The sequence below is a fragment of the Nannobrachium achirus genome (assembly GCF_963921795.1).
Source record: "Nannobrachium achirus genome assembly, chromosome: 15".
Taxonomy (NCBI): Eukaryota; Metazoa; Chordata; class Actinopteri; order Myctophiformes; family Myctophidae; genus Nannobrachium; species Nannobrachium achirus.
Genome location: NC_137822.1, coordinates 27,640,251 through 27,662,952, shown reverse-complemented (window position 1 = coordinate 27,662,952; position 22,702 = coordinate 27,640,251). Strand labels below are relative to the sequence as shown.

Genomic DNA, 22,702 nt, shown 5'->3' with positions numbered 1-22,702 from the left:
TGCGACCCACGACCAACACTACTTGTGTGAACAAAGATAACGGTTTTAATAACATTTTAGCTTTAATAAATGGTTTGACTTGTTTTTATTAGTTAGTGGCGCCCTTTTAGGATCTAGGTTTTCTTTTGGTTTTTATTGTTTCCCTGGCGTGATCGAGGCCGCTGTATTTTAGTAATAAACATTTTGTACTTTTGTACCCCCCTAAACCAACTGTGTGGTGTCTGTCTCTCCAGGGTGTTGGTGCCCATATTGCTCTCCCAAACCTGGTAAATACGAACCTGTGTTGGCCTGGTGCTATTAAACCTTTAATGGTTTGTTGGTGCAAATCCAACTGGCGTTGTCCGGCAACAAAGATTGCCTTTTTCCATTTGGGTTTATATAAGACTAATTATACAACAGTATTATATATATATTCCTTTAATGGTAATTGGTTAATAGTATTGCATTATTATAAATACAACTGTTTGAACGTAACAGTAAGACCTGGCCAATCTTACACATGGTGGAATCTGTTAATCAATAAAACTCAAACTAAAAAATACTCTGAGAAACGCAAATGTAATTACAAACTCAAAAAAGGCCCCTACAAACACATTGAAGCCAAACTCCAAATAGTCAGTTTTGAGGCCAATAAACTAAGAAACCAGACAACCTCCTTAACCCTTTCTGCCAAAAAGAAAAACTACTTGGATGAGGAAAACATCCACAAACCACGAGACCTATGGAAACTATTTAAAACCCAACTAGGCTGCGGTGCCAAACTCCTTAAGCAGCAACATCCATCCAAACTCCCATCACCCTCCTCACTGACAGTCTTGATGTAGCCAAAACCTCCAAAAGGCATTTGATGACACATTCTGATTGATAAACTCAAAGATATTGGTCTTGACAGCACAGCAGTGAGATGGATGCACTCTTACTTGGTGGGGAGGTAACAGATGGTGGAAGTCAACAGAACCCTGCCCCCCCCCCCCAGTAAACTGTGGAGTCCCTCAAGGGAGTATACTAGGACCACTGTTGTTCTTAATATACGTAAACGAACGATGTCATCTGCTTGCTCTGTTTCTGTTCGCGGATGACTCGGCTCTCCGCAGAGACATATTGCAGGTTGAAAAGGCCCATAGTTAACTGTGAATTAAACATGATCTGCACCTGGCTGAATGACAACAGACTTTCAATTCAGCTACTGTATAGGTAAAACTGAATGTATCCTCTTCGGATCTAGTCAGAAACGTAGCTAAGTTGAGAACTTCGCAATTAAAGTAGGTGACACTGTGATAGAAAGAAAAAAACACATCTGCTACCTGGGTTGCATCCTGGAGGCTAACCTATCCAGTGAAAAAAATGACTACCAGCGTAACCAATAAAGTCAACCAACGTATTTGTTTCTTGCAAAGGGTTGCCCTGCTGATCAATATTAAATCTCTTGATTTGGAGAAGCACCAGGGCCCGGGGATTCTTAATTCGCCATTGCTTGTCTGGTATCGCAATGCACCAGCTGCCTTAAAGTTAAAGCTACAAACAGCCCAGAACAAACTACTGTAATTAGGGTTGTGCTTGGTCTTCCTCCACGAAAGTGTGGGGTGGCTCAAAGTAGCTGACAGAGTACAGCATCTTGCAATGGGCCTGGTGTACAAGATACACTACACCTCCAAGATACCCATGTACCACCTGACAAACTACTTCCTAAAGGTCAAGGATGTCCACGATCACAACACCAGAGATGCAGCTCCAATAATCATCATCAACGTAGATTTAACACTAAACAAGGCTCTAACTCGTTCTCCTGCTATACCACCAACATGTGGAACGCCCTTCCACAAACCTTAAAGGAGCAAATCCCTAGCCTCCTTCAAAATCTGTATGAAAAGTGACCTTCAGGCGGCTGCTACCCGAGACTTGTAAATAGTCTAAGCCCCCATGCTACCCCCCCATCCCTTTTTTATGCCTTTGTATTTGTTATGCTTTTTCTGCTTTTGAAAGTACTATGATATATCCATCTGCCTTTCAATGTTATATGAGATACTTAAAGTGTGGTTCCTGTGGAAATAATGAAAAGAATAGTACACGCACATCCGTGGCCCAGGTGCTAGACAAGCAGAATCATGAAGGACAAGTTCATCCTGATGAAGATCCATTGATCGAAAAAGGTTGACAAGCAATAAACGTTGGAGCTTGACCAGTGTGCAGACTCTACTGTCTTGTCCTTCCTGTGGAAATAAACCTGGGCTTTCTAGGATCTCCTTTTAGTTGACCTTGTACCAGTGATTTGTACTGTCATGTAACTGTACTTCTTCCTATTGCAAACTTCTAATAAATTCTTCAATCAATCAATCAATCAACAGATAGACACAGTAGGCCTATGAAAACAATCTTCATTTTAAATGCAACTTTCCTGTTTAATACAATAAAGTAACATTTTCAAAGAACAAAGTCTGATTTCAGTAAATAAGGACACAATAAACTATGGACGTAAAGTTTTATTTTTGTGTAATTAAGGACGTTAATTTAAAGAAATGACAATATTGAGGTAAATATTGATGTAAAGATTACAACCAATTCATACTACAAGTCAAACCAGATTACAATTTAGTAAAGAATGAATCCCAAGAATGATTTTCAGCGCAAAATAAAATAACATTTTTGACAATGATATAAGTTCACCGGTGCATCAATATAAAATCACTGCTTTACTCTTTGCCTTGAATACAAACAGTCACTTGGGCATTCAGAGAAATAAAGTATAAAAGGCGTCCTTGTTTTGTAGTCTGAGGTAATGTTGGTATCACTAGTTCAGCAACCACAATCAGGTGATAAAGAAATACGAGACAAATAAATCTCACAACATCCAAGTGTGACAATTTTCACATTGTCTTCCTGTACACATTCATCCATTAAAAAAATCACACCCGTGTGAAGTGGAGCTGTGTGTGTGTGTGTGTGTGTGTGTGTGTGTGTGTGTGTGTGTGTGTGTGTGGATCATGTGTACCGATTTTTGTGACATTTGAAGAAAATATGTAGGAAAAGGAGCAAAAAGTGTGTTTTGGAGAAAATTCAAGATGGCGGAAAATCTATCATGGCGCAAATGGGCGTGGCCTATATGGGGAGATGCGTCATGACCCAAGGAATCCAGGGAAAAAATATTTTTAATTTTCCGACCTACGGTTCAAGAGTTACGGGCCAAAACGTAAAGTGGCGTGTTATGGCGCCACCATGCGGCCAAATGACACAATTATTGCCAGACCCATGAAATGGGTAGGCCTACATAAGCAAATGTCGGTCTGTCTGTCTGTCCGGGTTTTCTATATAAAGGGTATATATGATGATGACATGATGATGACATGCCTACAAAAGGCATGATGTCATAAATGATGATGACAGACAGGGGGTCTGGCACAACCAGGTTGACCTGGTCTAGTTTTTTATTGTCTCCACCAGCCGAAGGCTGAGGGGAGAGTATGTTTTCCCCTCCGTCCGTGCGTCCGTGCGTCCGTCCGTCCGTCCCCAAAGTTTGTCCATGACGTCACCATAGACGTCATAGTATGGTTGACGTCACGGACGCACGGACAGGGGCGAAAACATACTCTCCCCTCAGCCTTCGGCTGGTGGAGGCAATAAATTGTTGTTATTGTCTCCTGGTGGAGACCTGTGCTCGGAAGAGCACTGCTTCTAGTTTAATCCTTGAAACCATTATGAACCTCCTCTCCAAGTCTTGAAACTCTAGCCCCTATGGTTTGCGAGAGACAAATAATTGAATGTGAGTTTTTGCGATTCCCATTATAAGTCAATGGGGAAAATTAATTCACTAATAAATTAATATCAATTAAACTATTGAACCTTTCTCTTAGCAAGTTACTAGCCCACGATTCCCGAGTAAGCCGGTCGATTTGACATATGGCGCGAGTGTGTGGTGGCAAAACTGTGGGACTAGTAGCGTGCCGAAGTTTAGGAAGTTCAGGCTACATACAGACAGACCCACACGGCCACGTATAGGGAGCCTGTGCTTCACACAGCTCCAAAAAATCGCACCTGTGCGAAGTGAGCGGTGCAAACACTAATGAGGGGGAGTATGTATGACAAACTACGACTGTCTCTCTACATACATACATACATACATACATACATACATACATACATACATAGTATAACAGACACCCTTGAGGATGATGAGGATATGTCTAGACAGAGGAGAATGCTATATGTACAAGCAAATATGTTGGTTCGTAAATTTCACCATTGTACTACTGATGTTAAGGTAAACCTGTTTAGAGCTTACTGCACACCTCTATACACAGCCCCTCTTTGGGTGAAGTATAAGAAAGAGAGCTTACGGAAGCTGCAAGTAGCCTACAATGACTGCCTTCGAATTCTGTTAAAGAAACCCAGGAGCACAAGGGCCAGTGAGCTCTTAGGTCTCACCACCTTCATGGCTCTATTAAGGAACCTTACTTTTAAGTTCATGTGCAGACTGGACCGCTCCTTGAATGAGTGCCTTTTTTGACTCCGGTGGGGCTGGACTGTTTTACCGTTGTACTGTTTCTGTTTTTTTTTCTACCCTGTGGGCCCTGAGCCTGTAATAAAGTTTATATATATAGTGGCGTCAAGGCCCAAAACCAATACAAAACACAGTTTCAAGTGCAAGCCAACAGGCGCATTTATTAGCAAAAGTGAGTTTAAATGGGCAGGAGTTTCAATGGAGCAGCAGGTAAGCACATTTCTTTATTAATAATAATGTTCAAGTTTCTTCAAAAGGGTTAAATCATAGCAGTCTTTTCTTCTTCTTTCAGGGTATCAACGTTTCTTCTTCTTCCAGGACCGGGCCAGGTAAGGTAAGTATAAAGGTAAGTAACTTAGAATAGGGTTCACTTAGAACAGGGCCTCAGGTGAGTAATTTAGCATAGCCAAACATAAGCATTTTAGAATAGGCCAAACATGGGTATTCGGTGCAACACTGGGGCTGGTTTGTTACTGGGCTTGGGGAAGCGGGGCTCCGTGGCACATGTGAGTATGGACCGGAGCCGGAGCGCCAGGGACTCGGGTAGGCGGTCGTCAGCAGAGGACCTCGTATTCAGGTGGGTTTCAGAAACAGCGGAGGACCCGGGGCTCAGGTGTGTTTCAGAAACGGCGGAGGACCCGGTACTCAGGTGGGTTTCAGAAAACAGCGGAGGTCCCCTTGTTATCTCTTCAATCTTATCAAACCCTCCTGCTCCCCCTGGTCTGGTGACGCACACCTCCTTGATGTCCCCAAGACCACAAACCGTAGGCTACCCGGGGCGACAGAACTTTGGCTTTTGCTGCCCCAACCGTGTGGAAAGCAAATGCACCCCCCAAAACCCTCAGAGATGCCCTCCAAAACTTCCCCTGCTAACTCATTCCATTGTTTTTCTATAGTTTTTATTCCTTAGTCTTTGTGTTTTATTCTTAGTTCTCTTTTGCCCCCCTGTAAAGTGTCTTTGGTTACTCAGAAAAGCACTATATGTATACATTTGAGATATTATTATTACTTGTACCAGCCAGCGAAGCAAGGCGCAAGTACAGTTTTCAGTTTTTTAGTACCTGCTTGCCCACACACATACAGTACTTTCAAAATAAACTGTGCTGATGCACAATTACAGCAAACATGGGCTAGAGAACAAAGGTCCTCCATATGTTCCCCAGGTTCTATGTTCCCCACCCACCCTGCCCACAAAAAAAGGATCTACTGTATGTTCCCCACCAAAATAATAAAGTATATGTTCCCAAATCAAATGCAGGAAATGGTGAGACATCTGGGCATTAAACCTAATTTAGGTGCCCACTCGTCAAAAATGACCACATGTCCCTAGATGTCCAGAAGCTCAGTCATAACAAAAGTATGGTGCCCAGATGTCCCTAGTCCCCCTGTCCCACTAGTATTCGTAATTTCTCCCCATTATTGTTTTTGAGTTGCTTAGAAATGAATATTTCCTGCAAACTTGTGTTTGGCACCAAGTGTGTTTGACTGCCACCATTGAATTTTGACTAAGGAGGTTCTTGCCATGTGTTAACATTGAAAATTCATAAAATTACTTCAATGCTTCAACTTCTTGTCGTTTTCTTTGGAAAGTGACTGTGAGTGCACAAGGAGCAAGTTAGCACCTCGACAGAGTGCAGTCTAGTTTCTTCTTTTGTTACTCATGGCCGTTAGTTCCCACCTGATGTTGTGTGGGAGCTCTGACTGCTCCAGATCGTACTGATTAACTGCTAGCTTGCATAACATCTTCAGGCTAGGACTTAGGTCTAAGACAAACAGGTCATCAGGGCAGTTCTCTCCAAAGAAGATGGCACAATCTCCCACCAACCAACTGTGCACACAAGTCATCCCTTCTGGGTGTTTCCCCTTGGGCTCAACCTTCTTCCAGGAGGTCTCTGGACTGAATTTCCACAGAGCATTGAAGTTCAATCTAGAGTTCACAGCATTAAATATGTACAGCTCTCCATTGTAGACAAAGGCTGAATGATCATAGCATCCTTCTGGAGGACACTGTGGAGAATGTTTGTTCAGCCAGCAGTTGGTCTCTGTGTCAAACACTCTGATGTGTCTACTATTATTGCCTCCCGCTACAAACATCTTTGTCCCGAAGATGGTGGCATAGTGAAGTGATGCAACTGTTGTACATCTGGGGTTAATTTGAGACCAGACCATCGTGGTGGTGTCCAACTTGTAAAAATCATTAGTGCGCATATCATCATCTATAAATACATCTACAAATTCAGACTTGACCCATCCTCCATGTATAAACATAACCTTCCCAAGTACACAGGCGGAGTGGTTGTACCTCCCCTTTGGAACAGTCCCGGAAGTCTCTGGCGTGAACCATCTGTGGTTGTCAACATCATATGCATAAAGAATGTCGTCCCTGTATGTACCTTTGACGGTAACCTTTAAACAATTTCCTCCAAAGATGTAGACCGTATAATCTATTAGCACAGCTGTGTGTCCGATGCGCATGGAAGGAACCTCAAGGTGACGTCCTCTTCCAGGTGTCACTGGGGGCAACGTTGTCCAGTGCAAAGACACTGTGTTGAAGACATGCACACCAATGTGATGATCACTGTCCTCTTCACCTACAAAGGAGTACACCTTCTGTCCAACTGTCACCCCAGGGTGCATGCATCTCTTTATTCCTTTCAGATGGATCGTCCAGCAGAACATATTTACACACTGGAACCAACACAGATCAAACCGGATTCATAATCAAACGCTCCCCTGTAAAAGAATGCAGTGCTGCTACAGTACCGCTGCCACTTAAATGTTCTGTGGCACAAACGTCCTGCAAAGTTGACAGTTTACAGTTTAGGCATTTAGCAGGCGCTTTTAATCTAAAGCAGGGATGTCAAACATACGGCCCGCGTGCCGGATCCGGCCCGCGAGGTGATTCAATCCGGCCCCAGGCTTGTAGAGCATACATTTCTGAGCATTTAGGAAAAACTAGACCAGGTCAACCTGGTTGTGCCAGACCCCCTGTCTGTCATCATCATTTATGACATCATGCCTTTTGTAGGCATGTCATCATCATGTCATCATCATATATACCCTTTATATAGAAAACCCGGACAGACCGACATTTGCTTATGTAGGCCTACCCATTTCATGGGTCTGGCAATAAGACTTACATTTAGGAAAAGTAAGTCTCTAGCCCATTCCTGTCAAGAGTTATGATTGTTTTAAGAACTGCAGGCTAGGTTTCTCCCACCAGCTGGCAGTGATTGAGTTGATTGATCGGAATGTTAAGTGACCAGCTCTCTCTCTCTGAAGATGACAGCATTGCTAGGAATGGGGTGGGGGGTCTGGCTATGAATAATACCTGAACATACCTACAATATTCGAACTGTACTCAAAGATTACACATATTAGACATGGAAATTAATGTTGTTAAGAAAATAACTTATTTAAAAAAATATAATAATAATAGAATGTAAAAGTTTTATTATTCAGATATTTTCTGAATATGCCATTATTGTTCATTACTTTTATTCTTTTTATTATATAATACAATAAAAAATAATTATTGTCCTGCATCAATAATATTTGTTTTAGCCATTTACAAATTATAGCAAAGACTATCAGGAATTGAATTATTCTATTATCAAATGGTTTATTCTTATTGGCACTTCTTAAAGGAGTAGTTCACCCCCAAAATGCCATCGAGCCAATGTAGACTCATTCCTAAAATGAAATTTGATTACAATAAATGCATGCCTATTGATTCCGGAGGGGGAGGTCCCCATCCGGAATCAATGGGGGGAAGTGTACTATTATCACATTTTTGTCTTAGTAATGCGACAAATAAAATAAAAATATATTATTGAACTCAAGTCTCCATGGCATGAGTAATCAAAGAAAAAAAAAGTCATTTTGGGGATGAACTACTCCTTTAAACAAATAGCATCTCTCGTACCTAACTGCAACTGTAATACCAATAATGAAAGTAGCTATTTTACTTAATAATGAACACAATTTGTAAAATGATATACTGCTATACTGCTAGCTACAGCAGTGGCTGAGACGACAGGAAGAAACACAGAGCGAACATGTGTGCGAGTGTGTATGCCATCCGATCCGCGACTGGTTGCGGCCCTCATCAAGTCGCCTTTCATCCAATCCGGCCCTCACCCCAAAATGAGTTCGACACCCCTGATCTAAAGTGACCAATGGACGTTTGTTTTTTGAAGGCTCCTTTTATTGGGAAGATGTCAAACAAATGTAGAGAACCAATTAGGTTGGAAATGTTTTTAATAACTTGTATAATAACAAATCCTACAGTTTAGAAATGGGTTGCTTACCTTGAGCTATGTAGGCAGGTGTTCCACTGGGTGAAGGCTATAGGCCAAAAGCTATGGGGAGGAATTTGAGAAAATTGTGCTCTTGGTGATACATTTTAGATTTTTGGTCTGGTTTAAGTAGAGGATGGTTATTAATTAAATCATTAGTTAAATCATCAAATCCATTTCTATGCCTGCTTTTTGCATTGTAATTGCTTAAATTGTTATCTCCTGGATTCTGACAGTCCAATGTTGGCAGCCCAGGTCATTGGTCAGTATCATGTTATCATGATAGGGCATGACTCAAGGGTTTTTAATGTATGTTGTAAATACAACAATAAACATTAAAGGGGGGGGGGGGGGGGACTTCCAAATGAACAGACATTGTACCAATACCCTCCCAATTTAAGCTATTGGAATATCTAGTGCAGCTCTTCATAGGGTTATGAATACTGACAATGATGCCATTCACAGACTTGAGTTCCGAAGAATCACTTGAAAAGTATTGACTCTCGCGGCTACAAACATTTCACTTGCCCTGCACCATCTGGGCCTTTTGAGTCAAACCTCTATCAATCTGGGAACCCATCATCAAAGAAAGGGCGACGCCCACTCGGTTTGTCTTATCTATCTATAAATGCGAGAAGTCTCTGCGTGTCTGTAATCCGGTATCTCGAGAACCGTTCGTCCCACCGGCTTCAGATTCGGCACGCGCGTTCCCCGCCGCGGCACGGAGTGCAGTGCCGGGTCTCGACCCGACCCGACGCGTGGTTTTCCCGAACCGGCGTGAAACGTTCGGAATCTCCTTATGCGGGGTTGATTGTTGACATCAGGCTGTTCTGGAGGAAATCGGCGAAAGCTCTGACTCATTGTGACATCACTTCATAAAAGGCTCTGACATCACGTACGCCACATGAGTCAACAAAAAATCTCTGTGAGTGTGTATGTATGTATGTAATCCGCGTATCTCGAGAACCGTTCGTCCCACGGGCACGCGCGTTCTCCATATATGGGCATAAAATGAATGCCCCCGTATATGGGCATAAACTGGATTGCAGACAGACAGATACAGATATCTCCATATATGGACATAAATGGACAGAGGCAAACAGATGGTCAAAGATCTCCATATATGGGCATAAAATGGACGCAGACAGACAGATACAGATATCTCCATATATGGGCATAAATGGACACAGGCAAACAGATGTTCAAAACGGGTCCTATGACAACAGGTATAATGAGGTTTGCATTAAAGGGGGAACCGGCACTGTGTCTGCAACACAGTTGGAGGCACAGACAGATACTCCATATATGGGCATAAAATGGACGCAGATAGACAGATATCTCCATATATGGGCATAAAATGGACCCAGAACTATAACTGCAGTGATCTCCATATATGGACATGAAATGGACGCCGACAGACAGATACAGATATCTCCATATATGGGCGTAAATGGACACAGGCAGACAGATGGTCAAAACGGGTCCTATGAAAACAGGTATAATGGGGTTTGAATTAAAGGGCGGGGCATTCATTCCCTATTTACATTGTTCCGAGTTGGCCAGGTCGCCGACTAGTCTTCTAGTCTAATAAATTATGTTTGTTGACGTTCTAACTGCGATTCATGACTAATTTGCATAGGCCTACATTGGGAGGATTCCCCAGGTAACACTATGAACTGTGGGTAGTTTAAATGCACTTCAGCTATAAGAAAGATTAAAAAAAGAAAACAAATCACTGTTACTGCCAAACAATATACAATTTACAAAATGTTTATTTAGTCACAAATCAGAGCTGTCCAATTCCAAAGTATAACCACAAAATGCTGGTTGACTAAATGCAGATAGCTTTGTATGCAGGACTATAGCTGTGAGATAAGACCAGTGGTTCTCAAAGTGGGGTCCCCGGTCCCCTGGCTGGTTAATATAGCATCAAAATCTGTTTAACCACTTAAAAAACTTACATCTACTTACTTTTTTTCTTTTATTAAGTGAAACAAAGTTTACTATATTTGAAACCTTTTAACAAAACAAAAACAATTTTTTTCCCGGTACAAAATCATTTTAGATGGGGGCCCGCAGTCAGTCATAACTTGGGGGTCCTGGACATGAAACTGTTTGAGAACCACTTTTAGACTGGCCAACAACAAAGAGCAGAAAGAACGCTTGAACTACTCATCTAACAAATCACAAAAGACAATGTACAAAATGCAAAGTACAAAACTTTCTCCCCTTTGCTGCACTGATAAAATATAAACCTGGGCTTTTTTTAAGTTGAAGCCATAACAAGCCAAGTCATATTCCTATGAGCATACACTGAAAGGTATGAAATTAGCTGCATGGCATGCCCTTTCCTTTTGACAACATGTGTGCTAAGGCCTTCTTTAAACCTGCAAAGTGGATACAAATATGATCAACCTTTTTAGAACATTACATTTTGGCGTTAACATCCCTCTCCAATTTCCCTCAGCTGAATATTCCTCTTAATGTAACCTCCGTTCTGCTGACATTGGAGTATTACATACCAACACTGTACACAAAAAAAATAAACATACATTATAACTCTTGCCAGGTTTAGATGTTCACTGACATGATGGCGATATAATTATGGCACACAGTTATGTCTGAGTGACTTCAAATCCTAATGTCTCAAAAAAACGAAATTATTTCTCTTCTTTTACTGAAAAAAAAAAGAATGAATGAATGATCCTCCGGGATCTCTGGCTTCACAACTGAACTCCAGTCAAAATGGTTTCGGTAAGTTAGTTACATAATTGCAGCAAGTTATTACATATACAATGACAAAAGTATATATAATAAGAAATACAAAAACAAAAAACATACATCAACCAAAAGCTTGACTGCAAAGTCAATTTTGTGGAAGGAAAATATTAAATCAAGACCAGTCTGCATGACTGCTACTAATCATTTTGGCAAGTTAGAATTTGATGAAGTGTGTAAATGACTTGCGGGAAAGGGATTATTCCATACAAAAGACCAAGAGATTTTATTTTTTTAGAATAAAATTATTTGATGCGTCGAACCAGCGCAACACAACATAACATCTGGACTACAAACACTAAGACTTAAAGAATGCGACGTTACATGCATGAGATTAGGCAATCACACTGTATTACAAGCGTAGCCGTACCTCATACTATGTTGAACTAAAGAGCCCCGGAGTGGACATTGTGTGTTGGCGCACGCGTACACAGACACTGCATTCCCTCATTTTTAGAGTAATTAATGCCGACGTCTTTGTTAATTAATGCCCTCGTTTTGTTAATTTGAGTGCATGGTACAGGTTCCACCCTCCCCTACTCTTGGCACGAGCAGAGCAGTGATCCTAAAATATTCTAAGTTTTCTTTCATCATCCATTTCAATTAGCTTTTGACTGCCAGTGGCCGGGAATGAGATGTTCTGCTTCATCTTGAAACCTCAACGGCACAATCTCTTAACACACTGAGAAGAGAAGGATAATCTGAGCGCACATTGTGCGCTCAAATGAACAAAACGAGGAAATTAACCAAAACTAGCTGCACCAAAATGTATAATGTGAGCACAAATTACACTAAAACAAGGGAATAAAAATGTACATTTCACCACAAAACATAGTACACATTCACACACTGAAGGGTACCAATCTGCACATTGGGAGCAGTTAGGGGTTCAATGTCTTGCTCAAGGACACTGACGTGCAGGAGTATCCAGGGTTCGATCCGGGATTCGATCCGGGAACCTTTCAGCTACCAGGCTCTACCTCCTGCACGACTGCAGCCCCTTAACTGCCCCCGGTAAAAGTTTTTTGTCTTTGCAAATTTCACTCCAGGGCTCCGAAGTGAACCGGTTATTCGTTGAAACAAAAAGAGAATCCAGCTCATATTGAACATAAGGCTTAGATGAAGTAGATCACACCTATCGGCTATAGTACATGAGTACAAGTCAGAGTTTGTTTAGTTGGCTGGTGTGTGGCGCTGTGATGGTGAAGACAGTGCCAGATTTTGCCAATAGGAATCCGTTCCTCAGGGTCTTCTTCTCCATAGAGCACCCCAAAAGAAAAAAGGGAATTTCTCTTACAAAAAAAATAAAGAAAAAAAGATATATAAAATAAAGTAAGAGTAGCCCAGACATCCAACTGGCTTAGCAGTCGCTTTTCCACAGTTTGATGGTTTTGTCGTTTTCTAATGCTGCAGATGCAATGATGTTCTCTGTGGGGTGGCAGGCAGTAGATATAACCACATCTGCAAAGAACACAAATTAACCGTGAAATGCAGCCCATGGAGATTTCTGAAAGCTATCCTCATAAAGCTTACATTTTGTGCCCATACAATCAATGTCATTTAATTGTATGTTACATTGAGACAACTCCTTGCTAAATGAGATCCACAACCTTTGCACAAAATGGTGCCTTAAAGCCCTTCTATCTGAAAATGCATGCATGCGTTTTGTTTTTACCTGTGTGGCCCTGGAGTTTCTGTACAATCTCCTTGGTTTGTAGGTTCCAGATATAAACCATATTATCCTCTGATCCAGAGACAATCCACTAAAAAAAACACAATGGCTGTTATTAAAGTACTGTACTTTTTGTTCAACAATCAAAGTACTGACATACATAAACTCACTAAAACAAGGTAACAAGACAGGACAACTGGAAGCCCTTACCTTTCCACCTGTGACTGAGAAGTTTGCAAATATACAATATTTCTCGTTTTTGTGGCCAGTGTAGGTTTTCAAGCACTAAAGTGGGAAATGAATGATAAAATGTCACACGGTGCAAATCATAGTGACAGTGCAACATATATACAGTATACATACAATAACCTCGAATCTCCACGTTTCAAATTTGTACGTTCTTTCACAAAGCTAAGCCCTGCTTCATCATACAAGGCTGTCGCACAAAACTAGTGAAAACAGCAGATCTACAAGCAGTGCGAGGCTTTGTTTGCTTGTAGATTGGCTGTTTTCACTTGTTTAAATCATAAACAAACGGTTATGGACATACAAGGTTTCCACCCCACAAAGATATATGGGCAGCAGAATTACCGCAGTGTCTCATATAAAATCACCCCGTTATTCATTCCCCGTCCTTAAAATAAAGAACAAAGTGTGATTCCACAAAATGGCGTAGTTGTCATCGGGTATTTTGTACCTGCATACCGAGACCCAGAATTGTGTGGTTTGTACGCAAAATGCGTACAGGTTGGCAGGTCTGTTAATCTCTGCCTCTGTTAAATTATTGATTCTTCATTCACTGTAAAGGAATGTTTTACCGACGAAAATTGTCCTTGTATTCAAGACACCAGTAATGATAGAAATAAAGTAATTTCTTGGGTGAACTATTCCTTTAAAGTGAACTACTTTACGAGCCCGCTTGTCTATTTATTCACAGAGCGTTTGTTCTTTCCCCGGCAGAGCCTTTACTGTACTTTACTGTACTCTGTTCTTGTTTTTCTTTGATCTTTTTCATACTTCTCTGTAACTTTGTAAATATCCTTATACTGCTGTGCTGCCTCTGGGCAACTGATTTTCACCCTTGGGATAATAAAGGTATCTATCTAGATGAGGGGTGGCGCCATCAAAGCTACTTTGATGGCAGTTTAAGACATCCTTAAATCCTCAATATGGCAGTAAGAGAGTTAACAAAATATGTCTCTCGGGAGAGACATGTACTGTATATAACATTTGACATTCTAGCATTAGGTATTATGCCATTACCTTTCCTTTGCTGTAGTCCCACAGCTTTAGAGTGCTGTGAGAGAGAGAGAGAGAGAGAGAGAGAGAGAGAGAGAGAGAGAAAAATGATAAATAAGAAGCGTTAACATTATAGGCCCTCTCCGTAATCAATCCCTGACACCCTATGGTCGCTGTTGTAACATACCACTGGAAGTTGCAGTGGTGGAAAAAGTAATCAAATTACTTTTTACTGAAGTCAAAGTATCAATACTGCAAAATAGAAATACTCTGCTACAAGTAAAAGCCCAGAATTCAAAATGTAAAGTAAAAGTACAAAAGTATCGGCATCAAAATGTACTTATAGTATCAAACGTAAACACTTATTGTGCCGAATGTCCCATTTCAAGTTTTCAAAATCTTTTGAAAATAGACAATCTACAAGCTCACAATGCCAAATGGCCGCAATGTAAATAGGGTGTTAGGTTTTATAATAATAATCAACCTACAAAGAAACTAATAACTAAAGTTTTCAAATAGTAAACATGCAATATTTGTATCTGAGATGTAGTGAATTATAAGTAAAAGTATTGGAAATTGGAAAAACTCAAGTACAAATACCTCAAATTTGTACTTTAGTATAGACAGTACTTCAGTAAATGTAATTAGTTACTTTAAACCACTGGGAAATTGATACTTAAATGACACGTATATTGTGTGCACTATTTAACAAAATTAGGGAACATTTCTAATCAGGAAACAAAAAGCAGCCATTTCATTATACATTAATTGTATAAACAATTACAATAAGTGAGAAAATGGTATGATAATACTCCTATGGTGACCTCTACTGGTTGATCAGATGTGCATAACTACAGTAGTTCTCTTTTACAGAAGGTGGTGTTCCTGTCTTGGGTCATTTTCTCATTATTTCACTTTATTGGCTCAGCAGCAGATTTAATTTGATTTGACACAACAACTTCCTTCATATCATCGTTGTCGGGTGGAAACCTTGTATGTCCAAAACCTTTTGTTTTGTATTTATCATTTTTGAAATGATTTGAACTAGTGAAAACAGCAGGTCTACAAGCACACAACGCCTCGTTGTGTGCTTGTAGATCAGCTGTTTTCACTACTTTTGTGTGATGATCCTTGTAAGATGATGAAGCAGTGCTTTACTTTACGAAATCATTTACAAATTTGAAACTTGGAGATACGAGGTTTCTGCCCAACAGCGACGATATGTTGCTTGTTTCCAGTTCATATCTGCTGCTGTGCCAATCAAATTAAGCTATGGGAAACTACTACTAAGGGAACTAGAGTCATGCACAGAGGCTACATGTATATGAATATACTGACTGAGTTGTCAAAGTATAAGTTATACATGACTTTTGAGGTACTGATCAAAGAGTAACAGATATTCCTTAACACAAGATGCACAGTCGTATTTAGTTGATTAACATTACCTTAGTTTACATAATTAGACATTATTACTCACTCACTTTACTTTTTTCAGGGCAATATAAAATAACTCCTTGAACTTTATAAGTCGATGCGTTTCCTTTCAGACTTTAATACAGCCTTCATCCAACTCGGAAGCAAGTTTTCTAAAAAGGAACTGCTGCCTCACTGTGTTTATAAAGGAAAAAAAGTCCACTGAACTGGATGTTTTTTTAGGCAATACTCACTTGTCCAATGTTGCAGCAAGGATATATTTGCCATTAGGTGAAAACTTGACAAATGACACAGGTGGATTGTCGTCATCTGGCATAAACAGAAAGTTGGAAGGAAAGGGCTAGAGATAAATATTGTTGCAAACAACTGCAAGCGATGCACCAAAAGTATTACTACTTGACTTGCATGTATTGTTGCAGCCTAATCAACTACAAATATTCATACATGCATGCTGTAGAAACTTACCGATGAGTGTTTTTAAACACTGTCCCGATGCAGTATCCCAGATTCGGCTAGAAAATAAGATTGCATTTACATTTACTTTTCAAAACTGCAATACAAAACCTCACAGGCAATAGAATAGTCAATACACCATACACATTTGTATCATGAAAAGATAATTTGGCCCTTCATCAGATCTTAAGTCAGAACTTAAGGTGCGATGGGTGCAACAGATACTTTTAAAATGGAGCCCAGCAGTGTGCAAGCGTTTGTTCATTTTCTTTAGTATTATTTTGTCACTCAGCACCTGCCCAATCCAGGGTTTGAATTATGTACACGCCTTTCTTATTTTTGATTGGTGCTCCTGGAACAAGAAATATAGCTCCAACATCTGGCTTTGGCCGGTCAAAAACCGAGGGGGAAAACACAAGGGACACGGTGGCACGGTGGTTAGCGCTTCGCCTCACAGCTAGAAGGTCCTGGGTTCGATTCCCGCCAGGGGACGCTGTGGGTGCTGGGGGCGTGTTTCTCCCTCTACGTCATCAGCGCCCACACCCTATGTGGGGTCGGCGATAGGGCCTTTCTGTGTGGAGTTTGCATGTTCTCCCCGTGTCTCCTAAGGTTGATACCCTCACAAAAACATGCAGTAATCCTGGTCTCAATAATGCCTCCCCCTGGCCAGCTGGGGCACTTGATGGAGGGGAAAGGAACTAGTTGGAATACCGTGTTCCTTCCACGCGCTACGTCCATCCCGGGGAAATCCCCCGTCAGCTGAAAAGAAACAACTTGGACTACTCATGCATTGAAGGAAGCATGAGTTCAGTCCGTTGTCTCCCCAGGTGCAGCAGAGGGAGAGCAGAGCCCAGGATTACATAGGCAATTGGCACTGGGTGAAAATGGGTTGCAAAATCGTGGGATAAAAAAGATAAAAAATAAAAAGAAACATGAAAGGAAAAAAAAGAAATTCCGGGGCTTACAGTAAGTAAACTGAAGCGTGGCCTACATCAGGCCTAGATATGGCCTACACAAATGGCTCAAAATAAATAGGAATATATTCTTACCAAAGGCCATCGTAGCTGCTGGATACAATGAGAGATCCATCTCTGTTAAAATGAACCTGTAAGCCAAAATAAAGTCATAAATTAATAAAATTCAACCTTTCACTCATAGTATGTCATTGTAAGAGACGTTAGGGCATAATCAGATCAAACAGCCATTTACATTTGGAGTTGACAGTGATATTATCAAGACAAAAGGAAAAAGGACTTACAGCAGATACTGGGTCTGAGTGGGCTGGCAATGTCTTCAAACATTTCCCAGTCTTGACATCCCATATCCTTACACTCTCATCAAACTATAGGTACAAAACAGATATACATCATTATCTGCAGCACAATTTATATATAAGGACATAGCTCAACATGGCTGGAATGGACATAATATACAATAGGCGTTAATAGGAGTTCTGGACTTACCGATCCCGACACAATAAGATTGGACTGGGGATTGAAGTTGCAGCAGAAAACGTAGTTGCTGTGGCCTTTCAAAGTCTTCAAGCATTTACCCTGGAACCAAGGATTAGGAATACAACATAAATATATAAATGCAAAGTAACAAAGGAGCAATAAAAAATTTAAGCAAATGTTTTCTGTACTATATATCTTTGATAAAACAAGAGAGCCATGTTGTATGAGACATGCATTGAACATGAATTGTATGGGAACAAGACCCCGTCGCCATTAAACTCTGTTCAAAAGTGTGAATATTCGAGTTAAGATCTACAGATCTAATAGCAGATCTACAAGCTCACAGCGCCTCGCAATGCGAGATGTTGTGAGCTTGTAGATCAGCTATTTTTGGCAAAGAGGTTTGGTGTAGAGGGGAACTAAGGGACTAAGTACAGAGTGAAAGGTCCAGTTTATTAAGTATTGACGGTTCAGTGGGTTAAATATCTGAAAACTCGAATTTACATTAATCCAAAATAGACTGACGATTGCGCTGTCAAACGATGAAACTATATGGAATCCATGAAAAGATTGTGGGGGGTCCCTTTTTCATCTCTCTCTCAACTAAGGGGTCCCCTGACCCCTGATTTAAACATTTCTCTGCTAGGAATCCCTTGCCATCCTACCGAGCTGACGTCCCATATTTTCAGGGTCTTGTCGTCCGAAGCAGACACCAGCAGGTTGGAGTCAGAGGACCAGGCCACGTCGGATATGCCCTGTGGATGATAAGATAGATTCAATTTCACTTTACTGATCCCCTGGATGACATTCAACTGTTACTGCAGCTAAAGGATTAAATGGGTCCGCTAAATGCCTAAATTGTAAAAGGTAAATAACGATGACGATTGGAACTTACAAGTTTGTGTCCAGATATGGTCTTTTCGAACTTGCCGTCATAGGCTCCCCAAATTTTGATGAGCTTGTCAGCAGCTGTAAAGACATTACATCAACATATTTATGTAATAATGTTGCATACAAGTTTATTACGTACTTTTGCTAAAGAGTATGAGTTTAAAAGAGTTAAACTTATATTGTAAAAACGTATATTTTGTCAACCTGTTGCCTGAGGCTACACGTGAACTCACAAGAGGTGGCAAGCCATTCCCCACTTGGGCTGAATTTCACTGAAGAGACGGCTTTGGTGTGGCCCGCTAATGTAAATTTCAGGCTGTAGTTGGGCTTGGCTGGTGCAGACTGGTAAGAAGCAAGAGAGAAAGAGAGATTTATGAATCATCAGCAACCTCATTTGGAACTTTAAATAGCGACCAGACAAAAGACAAAATGCAAATGATCACAAGCCGAAAGTTCACAAGATAGCATCTCTGCTAACAGTTTTTACGAGACAGGTTTTAATGGGGGAAACATATAGGTGTACATTCATGGGGAAAAGAAAAACCTGTGGAAAAGATGGTTAACCCATTTAGACCTGAACGCAAATCTGCGTCGCTTAAGATTTGAACCACTTCAGGGGTTGACACTAAGGTCTCAGAGGCACTGTACTTACTCAGAGGCACCTGTACCTGTACTTGTACAGGTCATGTTCTACTTGCCTGAAGGTTATGCCCAGTTGCTCGAAAAGTAAATCGTCCATTATAAAATAAAACACTTTTTTCTTTACTTTCTTGGGCTGTGCAATAAAAAATCATATCTCAATACCTCCAAAATGAAATACTTTGAATATCTCTATGGTTTCACACTTGTTACATTCCACAGACCAGAGGACAGAGCAGACTGGCCACGTTCAGATGTTTAAACAGTAGGGCTGGGATGCGATTAACATTTTTAATCTAATTAATTACAGGCTCTGTGATTAATTAATCGCAATTAATCACATTTTAATCGCACATCGATATTTGACTTGAGAAGCATTTGTTTTCAAGTAAAACACATTTTGTTGAACGAGGGAATCAACAAATGAGTTTTTTAAATCAAAATTTCGCATCCACTGGGCCAAGCAAAGCGCTCTGATCGGCTACTTCTCCCTTTGCGTTTGTTGTGTCTTCTTGGTTGGTGCATCGCTGATCAGTATGCCCGAAACTGAAGGTTCTGTGGTGCAAAAACTAAGTGCGATTAAAATGCGTTTTTTAATCGCGTTAATTTTCTGTAATTAATTAATCGCAATGAATCAGTTAAAGTCCCAGCCCTATTAAACAGATATCTCGTGTTGTGTTCATAGACGGTTGCGTCCCCTCTCTAATGAGCACTTGCCCGGTCGGCAACCTGAAAGCAAACTCCACCTGCCCCAAAGTTTTATTTACCTGCCGGGAGCATGTGGGCAACCCTTAGTGTCAATGCCTGCACTTTAAACATTATTTTATGCTTTAACTATTAAAAAAAATCACACCCGTGTGAACTGAGCGGTGGTTTACCCCCCCCCCTTCCCCCCTGTGTGTGTGTGTGTGTGTGTGTGTGTGTGTGTGTGTGTGTGTGTGTGTGTGTGTGTGTGTGCGTGTGTGTGTGTGTGCCTGGTCTGGCCTGGCCTGAACAACAGCGCCCCTCCCTTAACATGTGTGGTCATAAAAGGTACTGCAGGCCTGCAGGCTACATACAGACACACACACACGCACACACGCACACACACACGGCCACGTATAGGAGACGGTGTAACCACCGCTCAAAAATAGCAGATATACAAGCTCACAGCACGGCACTAAGTGCTGCGCTGCGAGCTTGTAGATCTGTGAATCTGTGGTTCTCAAACGTTTTCATGTCAAGGACCCGCAAAATGACATGTATTTCGCCGTCGACCCCCATCTCAAAATATGTTGTTCCAGGGACCACCCAGAAGCAAATGTTTGAGTTACAAATGTTCGCCTTTAAAAAGATATATTCAAAGACTTTATTTTTCAATAGTTAAAACATTACATAATTCTAAATGGGTTAACGGAATCCATACCTTGGACTGACTGGCAGATGCTGATGATGAGTTTGGAGGTTTTGTGTCAGTCTCAGGTTTCTTATCCTCTGTTGCCATGTTGGGAAATGGGAATGGCCTGCCGTGTGCCACTAGGAGCAAGAGAAAGGGACAAATAATAACACAGCAATTAATATTTAGGACTTGATAAAGGGTTGATAAGGACTTCTTGACAATATTCTCTACAACATAATACCTAACCGCCATTACTAATTATCATTAGAGAGAGAAGGGTGTCTGCAGGGTGCTGGGTACTGCATCTCTGAGAGATGTGTGAAATATATATACGTGCTTTATAAATACAATTTGGCTGTGTCCAATACTGAAAATGAACAAACAGTTTACAGTTTTGGCATTTAGCAGACGCTTTTAATCCAAACTTCCAAAGCGACTAGTTGTGAGTTGCAAAACTTGTGATTTGTCTACATAATGCAAGTCAGGCTAGTCAGTGCAAGTTATATCTTGTATGATAACATCATCATACAAGATATAACATTAACATTATTGTGTTGTGCAGCATGTCATGGAGCCGCTGACATATCTTAATGTTGAACTGTCTACCTAGTAGCTGAAATGGCAATATTATCCTATAAATGTGAAAACATGTGTCCTGATGGGAATGGCTTTGAGAATAGCTATCAGACAACCTTGGCAGTTAAGTACATCTTTATCAATAACATAATTTTACAAATTGGATGCCCATAGTAGCTATTTGTAATGACATTCATTGTGAAGATTAGATTAATAGATCATACATTTAATTCGGATTGTGTTAATACAACATAAACAATGGAAATTTGTCTTCCTGTGAGTTTGCAGAGCAACTGACAACTGGCTACTGGCAGTGATTGGTCGGTTAAATTATCAATGGCATCACTGAATCTAATACCTCTGAGACCCTAAGTGTAAAATCAAATACAACTGTTTACTCTCTGAATTACAGACCCATAAAGGTCCATTTAGTTCCTCACTATCATTTAGCTGGGGACCCCCTGGAACTCCCTCAAGGACCCCTGGGAGTCCCCGGACCCCACTATGAGAACCAATGATCTCATAATCTATCTCAACAACTTAAGTCAGAAGTTGATTTATTCAAGTGATTCAACACAAATAACCCATGACATAACGTGTATAGCCAATTTGAACACACTGTCAATGTGGTAGTTATCAAAATAATATGCAAAAAAAAAGAAAGATGAAAAAGAAAAAACATAAAAAGGCGAGATTCTCTCTCAGACTCCTAGTTAAGACACGTTAGATGCCCATTAGAGGTTGTTTAAATGGCCATACAGTTTAATCAAAAACAGAAAGCACCAAAGAACTGTTTTTTTTAGCCTTAGTTTTAAACCAAACCATGTTTATACTTCGTCGTACCGCGGAAAAATAGCCGATCTACAAGCTCACGACGCGTCGCTCCGCGACGCCTCGCGAGCTTGTAGATCTGCTACTTTGGACGCTAAAGTGCTAGCAGCAGCATTTTGCTACTTGTGCATCACGGCACGGGCCGCCATTCAAACAATACAGAATAAACACAGATGGGGTTTGAGGAGTAAAACTCACAACACGTTGATGCAGTTCGGTTGCGCGGTCAACAGACGGCGGTTATGTTCTCCTGATAACAGCCCGAGAGAGAAGAGAACGCTTTACTTTAATCTTCCGACAGACAGGCTGACAAAATGTGGATTGAGCCGCGAGAGAACAGCCATGAATGTATGTGTGTGTGTTGTGTTCCTCCTCTGCTGTTCCGCAGCAGCAGGAGAGGATGCTGGGGTGAAAATCATATTCCCATAGGCCGGAGGGACAGTGGGAATTAGTCTGGGATCACTTCACTTTACGGGGTTTGATCCGGTCGGGAGCGGAAACCACTTTACGTCATGTTGTAGTCCTAGACGGACTACGCTTTGGCCGGAACTATCAACCGGATTC

The 22,702-nt window shown here is 40.9% G+C and overlaps 1 protein-coding gene across 1 annotated transcript; it reads right to left on the bottom strand.

Annotated features, from left to right (window-relative positions):
- Positions 1-10,549: 10,549 nt before the first annotated feature.
- wdr5 (WD repeat domain 5) lies at positions 10,550-22,469 on the bottom strand. The gene is made up of 14 exons (XM_080742591.1): positions 22,337-22,469; positions 20,759-20,868; positions 18,948-19,056; positions 18,719-18,792; positions 18,489-18,578; positions 17,833-17,922; positions 17,628-17,711; positions 17,419-17,474; positions 16,382-16,428; positions 16,150-16,225; positions 14,507-14,540; positions 13,454-13,528; positions 13,247-13,334; positions 10,550-13,032 (listed from the first exon to the last, which is right to left on the bottom strand). The coding sequence occupies exons 2-14, from the start codon at positions 20,834-20,836 to the stop codon at positions 12,932-12,934; spliced, it is 1,002 nt and encodes a 333-aa protein (XP_080598717.1). The 5' UTR covers positions 20,837-20,868; positions 22,337-22,469; the 3' UTR covers positions 10,550-12,931.
- Between the last annotated feature and the right edge of the window lie 233 nt (positions 22,470-22,702).